This window comes from Ictidomys tridecemlineatus, chromosome 1 (genome assembly GCF_052094955.1).
Source record: "Ictidomys tridecemlineatus isolate mIctTri1 chromosome 1, mIctTri1.hap1, whole genome shotgun sequence".
Classification (NCBI taxonomy): domain Eukaryota; kingdom Metazoa; phylum Chordata; class Mammalia; order Rodentia; family Sciuridae; genus Ictidomys; species Ictidomys tridecemlineatus.
This window is the reverse complement of record NC_135477.1, coordinates 1,007,008-1,027,657: the sequence shown is the minus strand read 5'-3', so window position 1 is coordinate 1,027,657 and position 20,650 is coordinate 1,007,008. Positions and strand designations below refer to the sequence as shown.

General features: G+C 56.7%; 1 protein-coding gene across 3 annotated transcripts in view; it reads left to right on the top strand.

Moving 5' to 3' along the window:
• The window catches only part of Lrrc27 (leucine rich repeat containing 27), a 41,333-nt gene extending 30,563 nt beyond the window's left edge, over positions 1 to 10,770 (top strand). The window contains exons 8-11 of one of the 3 annotated variants that reach the window (XM_078023912.1): positions 481 to 577; positions 6,118 to 6,233; positions 7,236 to 7,356; positions 10,445 to 10,770. In XM_078023912.1, coding sequence (XP_077880038.1) covers positions 481 to 577; positions 6,118 to 6,233; positions 7,236 to 7,356; positions 10,445 to 10,573 — 463 coding nt within the window. In that variant the 3' untranslated portion in view covers positions 10,574 to 10,770. The other 2 variants (XM_078023923.1, XM_078023917.1) reach the window with 2 other exon arrangements.
• Positions 10,771 to 20,650: the final 9,880 nt, after the last annotated feature.

Genomic DNA, 20,650 nt, shown 5'->3' with positions numbered 1-20,650 from the left:
GATCAGCCCTCGGCCGGGCGAGGGCTCTCAGCCGCCCCATCCCATCCCCAGCCACAGGGGACAACTTAGAAATTCTGCACTCCTTAAGGAGCCAAAGCCCAGCTGCAGACTCTGGATGGCCTTGCTGGAGAGAGCTCACAGCCCCTGGGCATGGCCCTGCCCAGGGAGTAGGCACTGTGCCCGAGGCCGGGGGAGACTGGAGGCACTCAGGTTCTAGAGAAAGCCACCTAGTGGGAAGTCTGCTTGTGAGTGGGTGGTCTTTGGAACCTTCACAGGCAAGGCCTGAAGGCTGCTGGCAGACCCTGTGGCTCTGGCTGGGCCCTTCCTGGAGGGCCCATGGGCCCCTGTGCTTCCCCTTGGGGACAGGCAGACAGGAAGAGAAGGCTGTTTGTATGCAGCTAAAAAGACAGAAATCTTTGTGAGCACTGCTTGAAGCTGCCTGTGGCTTGTGACATTGATACCACAACGTGTTTTCTCCAGAGAAAAGAGAGCCCTGCAGGAGTGGAGGGAGCAGGCCCAGGTGATGAGGAAGAGGCAGGAGACGCTCAGTCAGCTGCTGCCCCTGCAGAGGAGCATGGTAGGCACAGCGTGGTGGGCAGGGCGGGCAGGGCACCTCCGCCTGGGCCAGCCCTGCAGGGCAGGTGGGGCTGCATGTGGTCCCGCACAGTTGGGGCGTGAGACTGCCGGGTGGAGCTGGCCATCCTCTGGCCTGGCCTCTGGGACACCCTCTTAGCTGCTGCCCTGTAAGATCTGTCCAGTGGGTCAGGTGCTTGCAGAGGGAAGGGAGATAGGGGTTAAGGGGAAAAGGGGAAATGGAAATAAACACCACCAGGTTCCACGTGTTTTCAGGTGTCTTCCTGGGACCCTTACTCTCATCTCTGCCTCAGAGGCCGGGAAGCGGTGGCCTCAGTGACCTTGTCCTTGGCCCTGGGGTTGCCAGCTCTCAGGCTGGGTGGCATAAGTGCTGTGGGTGTAGCTCCTGTTCCCATATCCCCAAACCACTTGAGGTGCAGGTGACAGGAGGGTGCTAGGAGCCGGCCTCTCCTCCCGGCCTCGTCTGGTGCTCTGCTGTGAGCCGACCGCAGGTGTGCTGCTCCACTGGGCCACCCGGCTCTCTTGTCACTTCTTGAAGAGCTGTTTGTTGCATGATCCCGAGAAGCCAGGTGCCTGTGTGGTGCCCAGCACCACCCCGGGAGGTCCCCAAGGCCTTCGCCTGCACCTCAGCAGCAGCTGCAGTGCTGTGCGGCCAGCTTCTTGATTTCACATCACACTGGTTTCCGACTCACAGGAAGGTTGCAAAGCAGCACCAGAGTCTCGCACGCTCCTCACCCAGCTGGTGTTGACATCCCATGTGACCTCAGAGCAGGGCTGGGGACTGATGTCCACGCAGGTGCTGCACCAGGGCCCAGACAAAGACCACGTCTCACCAGCTTCTCCACCGATGGGTCACCCTGTTCTGCTCAGGTGACCCGTGGCTCACTGTCCTCACATCCCCCAGGGACCTCCAGGAGAGGGCGGTGGTCAGTCTTCCTGTGACCTTTGTGACCTTGTCGCCTCTGTAGTGCTGACCAGTCACTGTGCAAGCACTTGGCCAGGACTTACCTGCACTTCTCCCCGGGAGCCCCAGGTTTTCCACTGGGGGCAGGACCTCAGGAGTGGCCTGTGTCTTCCTGGGTGCAGCACTGGTGGCTGGCCTGGCCCCTGTCGCCTGGTCAAGGTGGTGTCTGTCTTTCCCTGTAGTCTCAAGGTCCTCCCCTCTGTAGCTGACCTGGCCTCACCTCCGGGAGACCTGGAGCCTTGCACGTACCTATGGCTGTGGCTGCAGCTGGCAGGGCTTGTCTGCAGCATCTGGCCTGCTGCTGATGACCCTGGGAATCTCTGGGTTGACTTCTGCTCACCCTTTACCCTGCTGCAATGTCAGTGGGTCGGCACCACTGACCACAGTAGGGCCTTTGGGGCTCTGCTGTGGTTGGGGTCCTGGGTCCTGCCTGATGGTATGGGCTGCCTGCACCTGGCCTGGCACACCATGACAGCTAGGCCAACTCCAAGCCTGGCCTGCTCACACTCTAGATGGAGAGGTGGCCACATAGTGGGACTGCCTGCCGTTCAAGATGCTTTGGGTCCTCCCTTCAAACAGAACCTGTTGCTTCAAGTCAGAGGCATGTCCTACCCTAGAGATCTTTCTCAGGAGCAGAATCAGCGTTTGGCTTCAAGATGCCCGTGAAGCACTATCTGCCTGGGGGCTCAAAGGTGTCCCAGCCTGAAACCCCACATCTTCCTCTATTGTGGCAGAGTGCTGAGGCCACTGCAGCTGTCACTGTGTGGCTGCCTGTCCTGCTCAGCATTCGTGCCCATTTCCACACACTGAATGTGTGGATAGACAACATGTTCTTTATTTCCTGACATATTAAAATTTTAGATATATATTACATTGCTTCTAGGAAACACACACACAATGACACACCCTTAAGAATGCTTTCAGAGCTTGATTTTAGAAAAAAATTGAAAATAACTTAAATGTCAGTAGGTAGATATGACTAAAGAAATGGTTACATCCAAACTATGGGTTATCAGCATAGCGTCAAAAACGTTGAGTTAGATCTGTTATCTACTGACTTGAAGATATCTTGAAGACAAGGTAAGCCAGGTGTAGTGGCACATACCTGTCATCCTGGTGACTCAGGAGGCTGAGGCAGGAGGATCCCAAGTTCCAGCTCATCCTGAGCAACCTAACAAGACCCCGTCTCAAAATAAAAAATGAAAGGGGCAGGATGTAGCTTAGAGGTAGAGTGCCCCTGGGTTCAACCCCCAGTATACCCCCCACAAAAAACCCACCAAAATGGCTATAAGTTAAACCAACACGATTGCAGAACGTGCACAGATCCTGTTAGAGCGTGGCTGGTAGTGGAGGAGGAACAACACTTCCAGGGCCCTGGCCAGGCCTGAGTGTGCAGCTTTGATCTTGAAGAAGGGAAGAGTGGGTTCTATAGAATCTCATCAGCGATAGACTGATTCAGACAGCAGGAGCCAGGACACGCGCTGTGCCCCCATCTCCTGCTGCAGCAGCACAGAGACAAATGAGACGGTGGTGGCACAGCAGGTCAGGGGCGTAGCGTGCCGGGAAGCAGCAGGCCTGGGGCAGGTGGCTGTGACTACTGGCTTTCCCACAAATCCTGAACCTCAGCGTGTGGACATTGTGCCCCTCCCAGACCTGTGCCCACCCAGATACTGGAAAAATGTTTTGTATGGCCCCGAATACTATAATCAAGTCCAGAGATGACAATGTTTGTGACAAGGTGTCAGTATCTACTATGTGAAGATTTTAACAATCAAAGACCCCAAGAGAAGAGTGGGTGGAGGTCCCCAGCTACACGTGCACACACAGAAACAGCTGCTCATGAGCCTGAGTGTCGCTCAGGATATCCACGGTCTGCGGCAGGACGGGGTGGGGGCTCAGGCAGGGGCTGCCGTCACCGTACAGCAGCTGCCAACATCTTTTTTTTTTTTTTTAATATTTATTTTTTAGTTCTCGGCGGACACAACATCTTTGTTGGTATGTGGTGCTGAGGATCGAACCCGGGCCACACCCATGCCAGGCAAGCGCGCTACCGCTTGAGCCACATCCCCAGCCCCTGCCAACATCTTGAGGGAGTGAAACAGTTCATTGTTGTGCTAGGGACTGCATCCAGGGCACGTGCTCTACCACTGAGCTGACCCCCAGTCCTTTTGAATTTTTTAAATTTTGAGACAGGTTCTAAGTTACTAAGGCTGGCCTTGAACTTACAGTCCCTTTGCCTTAGCCTCCCAAGTTACTGGGATTACCAGAAAGCCCAACCAGGAAAATATCTCTCCAAGTTAAGAACAAGTGTTTTTGAAAATGTCCAGGAGTCCATCATGCCGAAGTAAAAGCAGTCGGGTCATGAGGCGAGTCCGCCTGAGTAAGCCCAGCCCTGCTGCCTGTGACCAGGAGCTGGCTGCACCCGAGGTCTGCGCAGCAGGGCGAAGACAGCCTCCCAGCCTGTGCCTGCTCCTGCAGTCGGCCGGAGGACGCGAGAGGGCGCCAGGACCCTGCACGTGGCCTGCAGCTGCTCCCTGGATCCTGGGCAGTCAGCGGGAGTGGTGCTCCTCCCCCTCAGGGGTCCCAAGTGTGCGGCCTGTGCAGGCGTGACAGGCAGGGGCCTGCTGTGGTGGCTGCAGGGAGGACCTCGGCAGCTGGCAGGTGCTCCTGGATCCTGGCTCTGCCCAGAGCCTTCCTTTCTGTTTTTTAAGGTGGCTGCCTCAGCACCAGTGCCCCCCACACTCCCGTGTGAAAGGGGCCTTGGCGGCCACTGGCAGGCCCACACCTTGGCCCCGAGTTTCCCACTCAGGTCTTCCCCACTCAGGTCTTCCTCAGAGAGTCGGATACTTTGTAAATATTCTTCCATGTTCGTGGAATGTGCCTCGGTGGCTTTTTTTTTCCAAATGCTTTTAATATTTTAAAAAATTAAATTTCTGACTTCAGAAGGAAAAAAAACCTCCTGAATGGAGCTTTGTCATCTGTCTGTTGGAGTCACCTGTGAGACACTCCTAGCAAGTGGGCCTGTGCCGGTCCCCAGCCCAAGGCCAAGGCTGCTGTGTGCACACCGTGCTCGTCTGGGGTGTTCCATGCAGACAGACCAGGTCCTGGCTCTGGCGGTCCACTCAGACGGGGGGACAGGCCTCAGTCGGTCCTGCCTGACTGCAGCTGCGGAGCCCCTGGCAGGAAGTTCACCCTCCCATCCTCACACTCACTACCCACTGCTCTGTCAGCCCTCCAGTCCTGGCAGCCGCACAGACACACCACAGCAGACACACTCGTGCCTGCAGGCACACACGCTCCTGCACACGCAGACCCAGAGGTCCCCCATCAGGCTCCACTGGAGGCCATAGTGAGCAGCGCCCTTGGTGTGTCCACCCCTGGTGTCCAGGTTGTACTCCTGAGTATGGAGGCCCCCAAGCCCCCAGCTCCGGCGCTGACGCTACAGGAGCAGCTTGGGACCCCTGTGTAGAGACACCGTCCCCTGGTCCTGGCAGTGAGCTGGCGGCTGCAGTGCAGGATGTGGGCAGGGACCAGCACAGCGCAGGTTACAGAAGCCAAGAGGAAGCTGGGCCTGTTGGGCTACAGCCGAGAGAAGCAGAGGTGAGGGCACAGACGGCGGGCAGGGGCGGAGCAGGACTGGAGGTGTGGAGTCTCGGGAAACCAGTGTGGCCCAGTGTGCCTGCTGGTGGGAGTGGGAGGGGCCAGCGCCCGCCAGGAGTCCAGCCAGCTTCCAGGGGTGGTGTGTGGGAGGAGAGGTGGGCCAGGGCAGTGGACAGGGAGTCGGGCGTTTTCCTACTGACCAGAGCAGGGTGAGAAAGCCCAGGTGACCTGAAGTCTGAGTGGTGTGTCAGGAAGAGGGAGCGTGGTCCAGTGGTGGTGTGGACCTTTGTGGCCGTACACAGGAGTCGTTTCCCTGGTCCAGCTGGTCTCTTGGTTTACAGACAGCCTGTTGGTCTCTGCCCTAGCTGGGCCACCCCTGCATGGTCACTGTGCCCCTCTCCACATTCTGCTTCCCTGCCATCTCCCAAGTCCAGTAAAATCAGAAGTCGGTCTGATCCAGCCAAGCAGCCCTGGACTGGGGACTGCCCCTGAAAGCCCGTGGACAGCAGGGGCTGTGGGGTGTTTGGGCCTAGCCCAGTGCTCCCCAGTGCAGTGAGGACAGCCCCCCAGCCAGGCAGGCCCGTTGGTCCATGTGCTCGGCTGGCGGCCTTGCCTCCTGGGCACAGGTGGCTCTGCCCAAGCTTCTGTGTGGAAGCCTGGGGCCCGTTTTGGGCAGCGAGCATCATGTTCTCTCAGGTGACAGGATCTCAGGGCGACAGGGGCCAGCCTCGGCAGGCTCAGGGGCCACCCTGGGTCCCTCGAGCCACACCTTTCTCTGCACACCCTGGGCCGTCCAGGAAACCTCCAAAAGCTGTCCAAACCCACATCCACGGTGGGGTGATTCCACCCAAGGTCAGGATGGTGACCACGTGTAAACAACACCCGCTTTGGACAGCAGGCCAGGTGCCAGGAGCAGCGTCTTCTCAGGTGCCTGAGAGCGTCTTGTTGCGTTTCCCTAGATGGCATCCAAGTACCCATTTGCCATGGATCTGGTGGACAGTGGGAAAGCCCCACCCAGTCCATCTGGAAGAAGGAGACTCAGCAAAGAGAGGACATCACACACAAGTGAAATCAGGTTGGTGACAGCAGCTGTCCTTGGCCCTCTGGGCTGTCTGCTCCTCAGCTGAGGCTGTGGCTCAGCCCACCAGGGGTGTGGGGGGAGCGGACCACCGTGCTGCCGCTCCCAGGGACCTCCTGCAGGCAGCCACAGCCCAGCCACCCCAGGACTGAGGCTCCAGGCCCTTGCGGAGACTACTGCCTCGCTGCCGCCCTGTTTGTCCCACTCCTTACAGGCCTAAGCTCTAACTCACTCTGCAGCCCTGGCTTCTTGGGCTGACCCTTGGGCCTCAGCTGCAGGAGACTGATGGCCGTGGGGCTGGGAGGCCGGTGCTAATTCAGGCGGAGGAGCAGCGACCCCAGGAAGGAACCGCTGGGTCAGGAGGCCACAGTGGGAGGCCACCGAGCAATTGTAGGATCTGAGTCTGGCTATGTGGTGGCCAGGCATCTCTCTCCAGGGGCCAGGCCATCTGGGCAACCATCTGGAGCTCAGGAAAGCAGAGAAGATATGGGGACATGTGGGGCCAACCAGGGAGAGGGGAGAGTGGGAACCTCAGGCTGCACCCTTGGGACAGCTTAGGGACAGCATGGTGTCACAGAGCAAGGGGCTGAGGCTGAGGGACAGGAGGCCCACAGTTAGCAACAGACCCTGGGCCTCTTCTGCCATCCCAAGTCCTTGTACTGACCATCAGGAATGGGAGCCTCAAGGCTCTGCGTTCGGTGCTGATAGAAAGAGGTCTTTTTAAAACCCCTGCTTGGTAGGACTTCCCACGGCTCTGTTTAAAGATCCAGCAAAACAAGACGTGCTACTCTCCTATGTGTGCTCACATGGTGTGGCGGTGTGCAACAGAGGACTGTCCTGTGGCTTTGGAGCTGGGGGGGCCCAGGCAGGGACAGTCCCTGCAGGAGGGGACAGAGAGCCAGGGACCACACATGGCCTGGAGAAGAAAGGAAGCTGTCTGGGTGGAGGGAGTCCAGGACTCCGTGCCCAGGCCAAGCTCTGTGGTGCCCTGTGTTCCAGTGGCGGTGCCAGCCTGGAGGAGCTAGTGAAGCATCAGGAGCGGCCAGTGCGGGCACGCTGCAGCTCCAGAGGCGTAGCGCCACTGCCGGAGCCGAGGACCGCCACCCAGGACCTGGACTCTGTGAGTGTGCGCACACTGGGTCTGCTGAGCACGGGCCCCCAGCACGGTGGGGATGATGTGTCCTTTCAGAAATGTGGGGGGTGTTCCAGGATCGCCCTGGGTCACCCACTGCACGGTGAGCCTGGGTGTGCTGGGACCTGACGGTGCAGTAGGAGGTGTCCGCCAGCAGCAGCCACAGCCCTGGATGGCAACTGTCCACTCCACACACCTGTGGGGTGCCTGTGGAGGCTCTGGCCTAGGGCTGGCCGGGGGGGCACTGCAGCCAAGGGGGCTTGCCAGTGACCATGTGCCCAGCGTCTGTAAGGGAAAGCCTGATGCTCACGGGGTCCAGGCGCTTCTTGGGAGCCTCCTGAGCAGACCTGCCCCCAAGCCCCTCCAGATGCTTTGACTTTTAACCTCGTCCCACGCAGCGCTGCCGGGGGCGCCGCCCATGCTGAGCTAGTGACCTGCGGGCACGGCACAGCGACGGGGAGGCCCTTTTCTGCCTGTGTGGCCAAGGAAACTGCGGCCCTCCCCGCGAGCACCGGGCGCCCGTCCCCACCTTGCTCACCACGGGCCCAGCCTGGTCTCCGGGGCACCCAAGCCTGACAGTGTCCTGAGCCCCCTCTACGTCAGGCTGGTGCTAGGCTGCCACCGCACCGTCCAGACAGGAAGTCCCTGCTCCCCGTCCCCAAAGCCCATCTGTGGGCCCTGTCTCCGTCATCTTGAGGTGACAGAAGGAAATGTTGGAAGGAAGCAGCCCCCAGGTGGCCCTTGCCGGCTTCCCCAGGTCAGACCAGGTGCCAGGAGAGGAGGCTGCCCTGCCCTCTGCCCTGATAGAACCCTAAGCTTTAGGCTGGGCACAGGCGCCTCACAAAAGGCCCATTCCCTCCTTCTCCCACACGTCACCACTCTGGCCAGCAGGGTGAGACAGCTGTGTTCACTCTCCCTGAGCCTTGGCCTTCCCTTCCCCTAGGCAGAATGCAAGCATGAGTGCAGGAGCTGGGCAGCCATCATGGGCCCCAGTGAAAGCCTGATTGAGGATACAGAGTAGCAGGCTGTAGGAGAGTCTACTCTCCAGTCCTGGGAGCTGGACCTTGGGCCTAGCAGCTGAGCCTGAATCCTGACACAGTCAAGGCCATGTGGTTTTGCAAAATAAAAGCCACCTGCAGATGCAGTGTTAAGGGCCTACAGAGACAAATGCCAACAGGATCCCAGATGATTTGTTTCACAGAACCCAAAACACACAGGAACACAAACTAGGAACAGTGGGACTGAGAGCTGGAGGCCTGGGCTCAAGTGAGATCCAGCCCATTTACCGGCACCACTTGGTCCACTGGCTCCACAGGCCTCCGGAAGGTTGTTGGGTTCCTCTCTAGAGAATGGAACAGCCTGGCATCATAGGTGACGGTGGCCAGGGGCTGCCTTTGTGAATCCCGAGAAGAGATGAGGGCCAGCCTGTCTGGGACGTGCCAGGAGCTTTCTCACCCCTCCTGTCCTCTCAGCTGCCAGGATGAGGCTGCAGGCCTTCTGAGTGACCCATGTGAAGGAGAGGCCTTGCAGACCAGGTGGACAGTGAGCTGGGAAACAGACCTCACTGAAGACAAGTAAAAATTACAATCCAGCTTTCCAAATCCTCCAGCAATAAAGAAGACACTGCACCACGAAACACAGCAAGCTGCTCCCCAAACAGGTGCTCGACTCCCAGGGAGAGCTCTTGGAGGTGGAGCAAAGATGTGGCAAAGATTTTAAAAGATTTAAGTCAGTGGACGGGCTGAACAAACCCCCCGGGAAGTGAAAGAAGCAAGAAGAGTGCTGGATATCAGAGAGGGGTGCGGTTTTAAGAGCCAAAGTAGAGGATTGATCCTGAGACTCAGCACCTGCTGCCGTGTCCCGGTCTAGAGCAGGTGGAAGGAGTAACAGTCCTGAGGTCAGGGAGGACACGGCCATCTCAGGCCTCTCAGGCTCGCTGCACTCAGATGTGAGATTTGGGGCTCAGCCTCTCTGGGGACCACCACGCAATGCTGGGGCCAGCCCATGTGCCAAGGTCTCTCTGGGGACAGGATTCGGCCAGGAGGAGAGGAGTGTCAAGAGCTGCTCAGTTTGGGAAACTGAATGGCAGGCAGGCATGCAGAAAAGGTGAGACTCCACAGGAGGCTAAGGCCACGTCCACAGGGAGATGAAGGCCTGCTGGAGCACAGTGGCCAGTGCGCACTCACAGGGCCAGCAGGCAACAGTGCCTCCCTAGGCCCCACGATGTCCCCCTGGAAGACCATCAAACCCACGACTGTGTCGCAGCTGCAGAGCTGAGGGCTGCAGGTGCAGGTCCAGTCGTGCCCCAGGGAGGCCAAAGGGAGGACTCAGGACGGCCTTCCTCAGGGTGGGGAGGTCGAGCACTGCAGGTGCCCCTGCTGCAGCGAGCCAGGACCTCCTCCTGTCTGGCCTTGCTCTGGCCTGCAGGCTGAGCTGGGAGCCTGGGTTGGAGCAGGGGTGTCGCTGACCACGGTGGGGGGGGGGTGGTAGCGGGTGTTGCAGGCTGGCCTGCTCTGGGTCTGTGGCTGTGGGTCTGCCTCCAGGGCAGTGCAAGTCAGCAGTTCTCCAGCAAGCGGCCTGGGGGTACCAGCTTTAGAGGGGCCCTCTGTTCACCCACTCATTCAACAGGACACTGGGTGGGGCCTGCTGGGGACACCAAGATGAGTAGCCCTTGCTATTGGTGTCCTTGCACAGAGGGACAGCACCGGAGCCCCCGGGGGCGGGGGGGGGGGGGGGGGCGGGGGGGGGGGCGAGTCCGGAAGGCTACACTATGGTGTGGAGGCAAAGCCCGGCTCTCTGCAGGGCTGCCTGACGGGGCGGGGCTGCCTGACGGGGCGGGGCTGCCTGACGGGGCGGGGCTGCCTGACGGGGCGGGGCTGCCTGACGGGGCGGGGCTGCCTGACGGGGCGGGGCTGCCTGACGGGGCGGGGCTGCCTGACGGGGCGGGGCTGCATGAGGGGGCGGGGCTGCCTGACGGGGCGGGGCTGCATGAGGGGCGGGGCTGCATGAGGGGGCGGGGCTGCATGAGGGGGCGGGGCTTCCCTCTCACTTCCCCTGTCCTCTTCGCTTCCCAAAGGCCAAGAAGCTGCAGGAGGAAGCCGAGACACTGAGACTGGACTCGAGCTCCAACAGAGCTCTCTCAGGGGGCCTCGCTCACCCATCAGCATCACAGCCTCAGAATATATTTTTTAACGGGAAATATTAAGAGCCAGAAGATGTTACAGCACTGATGACAGCATCTTCAGACGTGGGGAACTGGCTTTTGGCAGGGGGACTAATGTCAGGTGCTGGGTATTGTCCTTGTGATTTATTTCACAGGCACCTGTTGTTTTTAAATAAACCTGAGTTTCTTTTCTGAGGCTGTAGGAGGCTTAAATTGCATTAAAAGGAGAGTACTGTGAACACCACGTGTTTTTCATCTCTTCCCTGTGTTTCTGTCAGTCTAGGTGATAGAGTGTTTGACACCCTGGGGGCAGCCTAGTGACAAATGTGACCACAGTTTGCAGGAACCTGTCTCCTGGTGGAGGGAAGGGCAGAGTCCCTGCAGTCCCAGCATTCACCCAGGTCCCTGCCAGGCAGAGGTTCACCTTTGGCCTAGACATTGCCAGTGTGACTGCCGGACTGTACATTACTCCTTTTATTTAGGTTAGTTTTGCTGTATGTATTTTGGAACTGCGTTATTAGATGCCTCCAGTTTATGTTGAGCAAACACTGTGGACTTTTCTCTACCTCTCCTTTTTACTCCTTACCTTGAAGTCTGCTTGTCTGATGCTAATGTAAGCCTCCCACTGCTATTTTGTTGGCGTAAAACATCTTTCATTGTTTGCTTTCAATCTTCCTGACTTCATGTCTCAGTGCATCTTGTGGAAACCCATAGGGTGGGCCTGGTTTGGGGGATCTGGCCTGTCAATCTCCCTTTTAATTAGAGCAAATTCACTTACATTTAAGGCAGTAGTGAGTGAAGTCCACCATCTTTTTGTATATTGTATTTTTTTGTGTATTGTATGCTTTTGTTCCTTTATTCTCCCTTTACTGCTTTCTAAAAGAATGGTCAACATTTCTCTGCCTCTCTGGCTCTTCTGTTAGAGAGTTAGTAGCACCTTTTTGTGCTGCTCTTCCTGGTTGGTGATGGTCGTAGCTCGTGTGCTTGGCTCTGGAGTCTGTTGGCTCCACCTTCCAGAAGCTGCATGGCCCTCCATATTCTTGGAAGTTCGGTTCATGGTCTCTTGACATCTTTTCTTCATGGTAAACTTTATTTTCAAGATTATATATTTTGTCTTCATTGCCTGAAACTCTATCTTCCATCTGTTGGTGATGCTTTCCGTTGAATTTTTAATTTGTTTTATTGATTCCTTCATTCTGAGAATTTCTTCTTGGGTGTTTTTTTTCAGAACCTCCATCTCTTTATTGAGGTGATCTTTCATGTCCTGCATTTCCTCGGATTTCTCTCCTCACAGCGTCCTTGACCTCGCAGGTGGCCCTGCAGAACCTAGTTCCACCCCATGCCCTGTGCTCTTCTGCAGGGTGTCTTCTTGCCGCGTCCTCTCCACACTGACCCTGTGGACTGCCCACTCCTCTTGCATCCTCACTCCAGGCAAGGGTGACTTCCGTTCGTCTACACAACTGAGTTAGCAATTACCTCACTCAGATTTTGTCTGAAAACAAATGTATTTGCCTTATTTCTGCTCAGGATAGAATTCAAGACTGGCCGTCCTATCACCCCAGCACCTTAGCAGTTGTCCCACTGTCCTCTGTCCCCATGGGTTTGTCGAAACCCAGCTCTTATCCTTATGGTGGCTTCTTTGAAGATGATGTCTTTTTTCTCTGATTTTCTTAAATAATTTTTTATCTTGGTTTTCAGCCATCTGTGTTGTGCTTAGCTGCAGTTTTTACTTATCTTTAGAGAAGACAGAACTTCTTGAACCTGGGAGTCAATATCATTAATCAGTTTTGGGAAATTCTCAGCTTTTTTCCTTTTTTCTTTTTTCAATATTGTTTTCTCTGTTCTCACTCCTCCTTTCTGACCACAGTTCCATGCATGATACCAACCTACCATGGGCCTGCGCCCTACACATATTTTTTGTCCTTTCCACTCTTTATTACTTGGCTATTTCCTGCAGATATCGTTTGGGATTTACTAATTTTGTCTTCTGCTTTGTCCTGCAAAAAACCAATGAGGTTTTTCTTCATCAAAAATACAGCTCAACTCAGAATAGTTAAACTAAGGAACAAACCTAGGTGTCCTTCAACAGAAGAATGGATAAAGAAAATGTAGTATACATACACAATGGAATGTTATTCAGCCTTAAAGAAGAATGAGATTGTGGCATTTGCCAGTAAATGGATGAGCTGGAGAATACCATGCTAAGCAAAGTAAGCCAATTCCCAAAACCCAAAGGCCAAATGTTGTCTCTGATGTGCAGATACTAACCCACAATGTGGGGTGGAGTGGGGGGGCGCACTAGGGAAGAATGGAGTTACTTTGGAATAGGCAGAGGGGAGTAAAGGGAGGGGAGGGGGTCATGGAGGTAGGAAGGATAGTGGAATGAATCAGACATTATTACCCTATCTGCATACATGACTACATGACCAGTGTGATTCCACATCATGTACAACCAGCAGAATGAGAAGTTGTACTCCACTTATGAATGATGTGTCAACGTGCATTCTCTGTCATGGGAACAAATAGAACAAAGAGAAAAATGTGCTACGGCTGGGCGCCCAGGCACAGTGGTGCAGGCCTGTAATCCCAGCAGCTCAGGGGGCTGAGGCAGGAGGATAGTGAGTTCAAAGCCAGCCTCAGCAACTTAGTGAGGCCCTCAACAATTCAGTGAGACCCTGCCTCTAAATAAAATATTAAAACGAGCTGGGATGTGGCTCAGTAGTTAAGGCTCCTGGATTCTATCCCTGGTAGAAAGAAAAGGAGGGAAGGAAGGAAGGAAGGAAGGAAGGAAGGAAGGAAGGAAGGAAGGAAGGAAAGAGGGAGGGAGGGGAGAGGGGGGAAGGAGGGGGAAGGAAGGAAGAAAGAAAAAAGAAAGAAAAACATTCTGCAGGCTGGGGGTTTGCTCAGCAGAGTGTCCTTGTCGGCATGGGCTCTGTCCCCAGTGCTCACCCCTAGGAAAGAGTAAGGGAGGAATAAGTCAGGCTTTCCTGTAGGGAGGGGAAGAGACTCCCACAGGCAGGTCTGGGGGCAGAGGCCACGGCCCTCTGGGCACTCTGCGCTCTGCGTCCCCTGAGGCCTGCTGGAGTTCCTGGCATGCCCTGCTCTGCTGCAGTCCCTGGGCTGGCTGTCCCCCTCTCCCACTGGGTCCTCCCACACGGTCGTCATGAGGGTCGAGTGCTGGAGTTCAGAGGTCGAGGTTAGGCTCTAGGGTGTTTGTGGTGGTCAGCCATGGACGCCGTCCCCTGTGGACGTCCTCGGCCTCCCTTTTCCTTCATCTTCTGTAACTCACGCTTGTCTCAGGTTTGGCCTCGTGTGCCGCACGCTGCCTGTTAACAAGCCAATGTGGGGCTGGGCGAGGACATTTCTGGAGGAGGGGCTCCACTGCCCACCCGGTGAGGGGTGAAGATCATCCTGTCCACTTGGCTGGGCTGGACCCCTGTGGGGCACTCTCCTCCACATGCGGGTGGCAGAGGTCACGCCCTCTCCCCAGGACCCTGCACCCTGTGGAGCCCAGGTGCCACTCAGCTCATGCAGCCCTTCCCAGGCCTCCCAGCACGGGGGGCTCTGAAGCCTCCGGCTTCCCGGGCCGGGTCCTCGCAGGTGCTTGCCACTCATCCTGCGCAGAACCATCTCTGTTCCCAGGTGCCTAACGATCACTTTAAGTGCAGCTCCTGCACTGGCTGTGTTAAGACCACGCACGAGCAGAAGGTGCGGCTGCCACTCACTTGGTGTGACCCCTGCCCTGCTCATGCCATGCCCTCCGCCCGTGTGTGTTGTGGTCCACTGCTGCCCCTTCTGTTAGCTCCTCGTCCATCGCAGGTTGCTCTGTTAATAGTTACAGTTCCCTTTCCCTTCCCTCATAACCAGGTGGCGATTCTCTATTCCTTTTTTCTTTGGATGGAACTCAGAGGCACTGGCCACTGAGGCACATCCACAGCCCCATCTTGTATTTTATTTGGAGACAGGGTCTCACTGAGTTGCTTAGCGCCTTGTCACTGCTGAGGCTGGCTTTGAACTTGTGATCCTCCTGCCTCCGCCTCCCAAACCACTGGGATTACAGAGGTGCACCACGCCCCTGGCTCTCTGTCCCATTTGGAGTCGACCCCCATCTGTTTTCTGTGCTTCCCACCCCAACCTTTCACTTCCTTTTCTTCTCCCCAACCTTGGCCGAGGCCTAGAAGACCTCTCCCTCTGCCCCCTGCCCTGTCCGGGTTTTCAATTGCCAAGTGACAGAGCCCCTCAACGCTGCTTGAAAGGTGCTCCCAGCCTGGTTAGGGAGAACACTCTAGAAGCCCTGACCCTGTGACTCAGCCCCCAACCTGGCCTGCTCCTGACGAGGCCCGCGGTCAGCTGCTTCCCACCTTGACCCCTGTGTCCCTGAGTCCTGGGTGGCGAGTCAGGTTGGCAGCCTTGCTCCCTGTTGGCACCCAACAGGTGGCACCTGCTGCTGTGTCTCCTCTAGTGACCATGCCAGTCTGTCTCTGGTGCCCTGGGGCTTCTGTTTGCTGCCCCTGCTCACACTGTGAATGAGGCCTGTCCAGGGTGAAGGCCAGGACCCCAGCTATCAGCTGTGCTACAGGGGTGGTACCTGGGTGGTGGCTGCAGCTGGGCCAGCCTCACAACCAGCAGCAGTGGCCAGTCCTTGAACGTATTGAGGGCGATTGGCAGAAAAGGCTGGGGACAAGTGGGTTTGCTGCCCACAGCCGCACTCCCGGACCCTGTTCCCTGTGGTGGCACCTCAAGGCAGGATGCTTGGTGAACCCAGGCAGCTGCTGCAAGGGTGAGGAGCACAGGGCCTGAGAAGCAGCTGCCCTGCCCTTCCCCTGGGGACTGCCACACCAGGCCATGACAAGGGGGGCAGCACCTCAGGATGACAAGCATTCACGTGTCCATTCTCCTGACTTGGCCAGGGGAGCATGGCCCTTACCTGATGTCCTCAGGTTCCTCAGAGTCCTGCACTCAACATGAGCACCAGGAAGAAGGGCAGACACCAGCAGCTGTGGGCGGCCCAGCCCGGGGCAGGGCCTCTGGCACCTCTGTACCTTGCTCCACCCAAGTGTCAGAAGGACTCCCAGAGTACAGCCTGGGTGGCCCTGGGACCTGTGGGTGGGGGTGGAGTCCAGGGTGGAGTTCTCCCCCAGGCAGCTTCCCACACCCTGGCCAAGGACACCTTGCTCTTTGGGGGGAGGACCAGATGGGGTCAGGGCCCTCATGCTGACTAGGTGAGATACAGCTGTGCCCGTGGGTGCCCAGTCTGTCTGGGGCAAGGCCCAGGGGCCACAGAGCTCCTGTCCTTCCGTCTCCAGCTGCCAGGCAGAGCTGGTGCGATGCCATCCCTGGCAGAGTGTGCACACAGAGTCGGCACAGTGTGAGCACGTCTCCCTGGTGCTTGCCACTCCTCCTGCGCAGAAGCCTGGGCACAGGCTGCTGCTGCTGGATGCCAGGGGCCTGTGCCGGCCCCAGTGCAGAAAGGCATGTTTTCTGACCGAGAAGAGCCATTGCAGGGCTCCAGGCAGCCTGAGGCCCGGGGGCTGCAGCACCGAGTGGGGAGGCCTTGCCTGGGCATAAGACCACCAGCCTCTAATTTAAGGGCCCCCACCCCTGCGAAAGGGCTACCAGTCCTGGCCATGGGCCCCAGCCCTGAGGACCCTCCCTGCCCTGAGTCTGCGTCTTGCAGGAGGTGACTTGGCTTCAGCGGAGCAGCCTGGTGTGGTGGCAAGGTCCCCTGGTGGGAGCAGGCAAAGGAGCATCTCTCTGATAGTGGCAGCCGCCTCCAAGGCAGCCAGCACCCGGCAGGATCTGGCAAGGCCTCCCTGCAGCCGCTGGGTTACAGATAAGACAGGTGCAGAGCCAGCCCCAGGGCAGGAGGACTTAGGGGACCCCCTCCCAGGTAGGGGGACCCTGAGTGTGGACAGAAAGGAGGGTCTGCAGGGAGCCCTCTGGGTCGCCTGGGCAGGGCTGCCATTCCCTGGCTTTCCACTCAACCTGGGGGGAGAAGCACAGGGTCTTTCCTAGCAACCACGCCCACTGCCCACCTGGCTCCTGGACACTGGCCAGGCACCTGCTCTGGAAGTGGGAGTGGAGGCCGCTGTCTGAGAGCAGAAGGTGACAGTGCCCTCCAAAGCTGGAGCGTGGTTGTACTCAGCTGTTCCCAGAAGTGGGTCACAAACTAGTTTAATTGTGAAAGATCACCATGTTTTTAGGAAACGAAAGCCCCACTTTTTAGTTTGAGGCTCTTTAATACCATTAAGTAAAAAACAAAACAAAAGCCCCACATACAAGACTCCCGCCGAAGCCCGAGACGTACCATGGAGACTGAGGGCCTCAGAAGGCCCTGGGCCCAGGTGGGTTTCATGCCCAGGTGTGCCCTTTGCTGCAGGGACCCATGCGTCTGGTGTTGCCAGCTGCAGGACTGGCAGGAGCAGGGCTGAGAACTGAAACCCCAACCTGGCCACCTGGGTGGGTGCAGCTCACTCCCAGGGTGAGTTTCGTGAGAATGTGAAACTCAGCTCAGTTGCCTCTTCCCCTTGGCCTCCATCCGTGCTCAGGCTGCCCAGAGCAGGCAGAGAGTGCGATTCTCCAGAACTTTCCTTTCATGTATTGAAAAGCGCGAGTGCTGGCTATGTTCAAGCACTGAGCCAGGTGCCAGGACCTTGGACTGGCGTCTCTCCCAGGAGTCCTGCTCCTGGTGTCTCCACGCGCACGTCCCACCAGGAGCCCCCAGGTTCTGGCCAAGGCCCATGGGCATTGCCACCAGGTGCCATGACCTCAGGTCTGAGCGACTGGGTCAGGCCTTCTCCTGAGGAACTGCAGGCTTTGTACTGTTGTCCCACCACGGGCCACTTCACACTGTCCTGGAGGTCTTCCCCAGAAATGTCACGTTTCCTTCATTGTTGGCTGCTGCAGCAAAGATCCATTTCTGGTCAAGCAGACTGGGTCAACACAGGGATTCCTCCTCTCTCCAATGCTGGGAGGTCAAGGGTTAGCTTCCAACCCAGGGAATAGGAATCTAGGCAGTGCACTGACCCTGGGGACATCTTCAAGAGGAGATTTCAAAATTCCCCCTGGAGTAAAGAAAGTTTCTTATGCCACCTGTCAGTTCTCCATGACCCAAAGCCAGTTTTGGATGCTCTGAGTTATGTTGTCACAGAAAACAGAATTATCTCATGGAAGAAACAACCAGCTCATTCAAAAGAAGAAGTTTAGTTTTGAAACTAAAGCAATAATTCAGGGAAGGGATCCACACCCTCAACGTACTCTTGCTCAGATGTCTGCCGCTGCTGGTCTCTCGGGCATCCGCCTGTGAACATTCTTGTGCCTGCTGAGAGCCACCCTGGCCATGGGGCTGCCCAGCCACCCTGGTCCTGGGGCAGCTCTCTGGAAGCACTCGCCTCCTGGGCTCCACTGCCCTGGCCAACTACCAGCAGGGGGAAGTCCTGCACTTCTAGAGCATGTGGGAACACAGTTGGCTTCTCCTGCCCATCCCTGACCACATCACAGGGCTCCGGGGAAGAACAATGATGGGGTGGTGGTGGTGGGGTTGACGCTAGTAGTGGTTGTAGTGATGGTGATGATGGTGTAGTGGTAATGCAATAATGATGGTGGGGATAGGGATGGGGAAGGGGATGGTGACTGTGGTGATGGTTATGATGGTCATGGTTGTAGTAATGGTGATAATGATGGCGGTGATGGTGAAGACGGTGGGGCTGTGAGTAATGGTGATGGTGGTGGAGATGAGGATAGTGGTGATTATGATGATCATGGTGAAGATGATGATGGCAGTGATGATGGTGGTGATGATAATGGTAATGATGGTGGTGATGACCATGATAGTGATAATAATGTTGGTGATGATGATGATGATGGCAGTGATTATAGGGGTAACAATGGTGGTGGTGATGGTGATTATGGTGATAGTGATAAGGGTGAAAATTTTGGTAGTGGTGATGATGATGATGGTCGTGATAATGATAGTGATGATGGAAAAGGTAGTTGACTCTAGTAGAGTCCCTGCTGGGGTTTGGTGCTATGCTTGGTACATCATGAAAATCAACTTAATCAGTATTAAATGCCTAAGTGGGAGGGAGAATCATTATTCCCATATTACAGAGGTGTACTTTGAGCACAGGGAAGGTAGTCCCCAAGCCCTACAGGTGATTCTGCAGTCTGAGGCAGTCTATGCCTTTGCCAGCTCTCTGCACCATCTCCAGTTGAATTCAGACAGGTTCTGCTCCCAGCTGGGCCTTTGGGATGTTTCCTAGTGGGAAGCCCTGTAATAATCTTGATATTCCACAGGGCAGGGGGAGAACTTCAGACCAGATCCTGAATGATGAGCAGACAGAACCAAACCAGTCTTGCAGATCCAAACTTCCCCTTCAAGAACTTCCTGACTGGAACAGAGAGAGCAAAACAAGGTTCTGTGACCTGCAGACAGGTTTGGGTTCTCTGGCTACAAAAACTCCTTTGAGCCCCTGCCTTGGAAGATATCACATGCTGTTGTCCAGGTCAGCCTCGGGGAAGCTGGACTCACCCTAAGATGCCTTGGTGGGGAGGGGAGGGCTCGTGAGCTGATGCTCCCCACTCTACCCTGCATCAGATAGCTGCTTAAGAAATTGGACCCCTCCCTCATCACTCTTCTCAACAGCCTCATCCTCTGCCCTCCCTTTCCTCAACTGCCTGAGTGTGAGGCCTGCCCCCAAGGAGACCTAACCCAGGCATCAGGACCCACCCCCTCTGACCTCTAGAAGCCAGCTTGAGAGGAATCTGTAGTCTCTGATGCACAGCTGTGGCCTGCACAGCCTCCACCAGAGCAGGCTCCTTTGATCCATATCAGAAGAGCCTGTTCTGACAAAGCCAGGCCATGCTACAGGAGACCAACCAGCTGGCCAGGGCCAGTGAGCCAGTGAGAAAGAGGAGGTAGAGGCAGGCCCAAGCATGTGATCACCAGCTGCCTGGCCTGGCAACCCTGAGACAGGCCAGTGGCTGTGTCAGCAGGGAAAGGCTCAAGTGAGACTCTTGTCTCCTGGAGAAGACAAAGGCTGACTACGTAGTGCAGTCGGTGAGGTCTGAGGACGGTGCTAGGCGGTCATGACGAAGAGGTCAGAGGCAGGGCCATTTGAGCCAGGATCTAGGGAAGGGTGAGTCATCATGCAAGACAGAGGGGCAGGCACGGGGCTGGTGGTGGTGGAGTCCTCCGCTGTGGAGGGTGAATGGTGCAGCACAGAGACCAGGACCCCAGGGAGGTGCCTTCAGCCCACTCTCCTCCTCTGCTGTCAATTGAAGTCACCACCAAGCCTGCCATCCCTTCTGCCAACTTCGGTTCACCCAAGTGCAGCCCCAGTGAGAGCTCCAGACAGTCTCCTGTCCCCTCTTTACCCTCACTCTGCCTCATCTGACCTGTGGGGCCGGCACTGGGTGGGCCAGGCAAAGGACTAGAACCTCCTACGCTCTGCCCAGGTGGAGGTGGTGCCTGCTGAAGGCTTTAGGGTGTTTAAGGACTCAAGCCTCTCGAAGGCAAAGCCTGAAGACCCAGGGAGCAGTCGGCTCTGGGTAGACACACCTGAGGCTTCTTTCTAGCCCCAACTAGGCAGCCCATGGTCAGCACAGCTGGCAACTGCACAAAGCAGGGGTGTCCTGCCCCAGGCCTTCTTCCCAGCACCAGACCAACAGAGCAGGGCTTTAGGAATGCTCCCAGCAGGGACTATGCAGGCCTGGCCAATGCAACTCAGGGTCAGAAAGGAGAACTGACAGGCTAGGTGCCCACGACAGCTGGCTGAGGAGGCCAGAGGTCACACGCATTTTAATCAGGGACTCTGGTAGTTCCTACAGCCTTCTAGAAACAAGAGGGGGGAACCAGTAGGGAGCAGGCGGGGCACCTGAGACTGTGAAGGGGTGGGGGTATACCCTCCAAAGCCGACACTTAAATCGTAAAACAACCTGTCTGCTGTCTTTCTGGATATTCCACCCAGTGCAGAACAGGGGTGGAGGTCTTTCAAGTTCACTTAAGAATGGCTTTCAAGTTCACTTAAACATGCACAGTACAAACTGGGCAGGCAGAGGTAGAAGAGGTTCAGGGATGCTGCCTTCTCACTGCTCCTCCCCTCTCAACCTGTGAGCAGC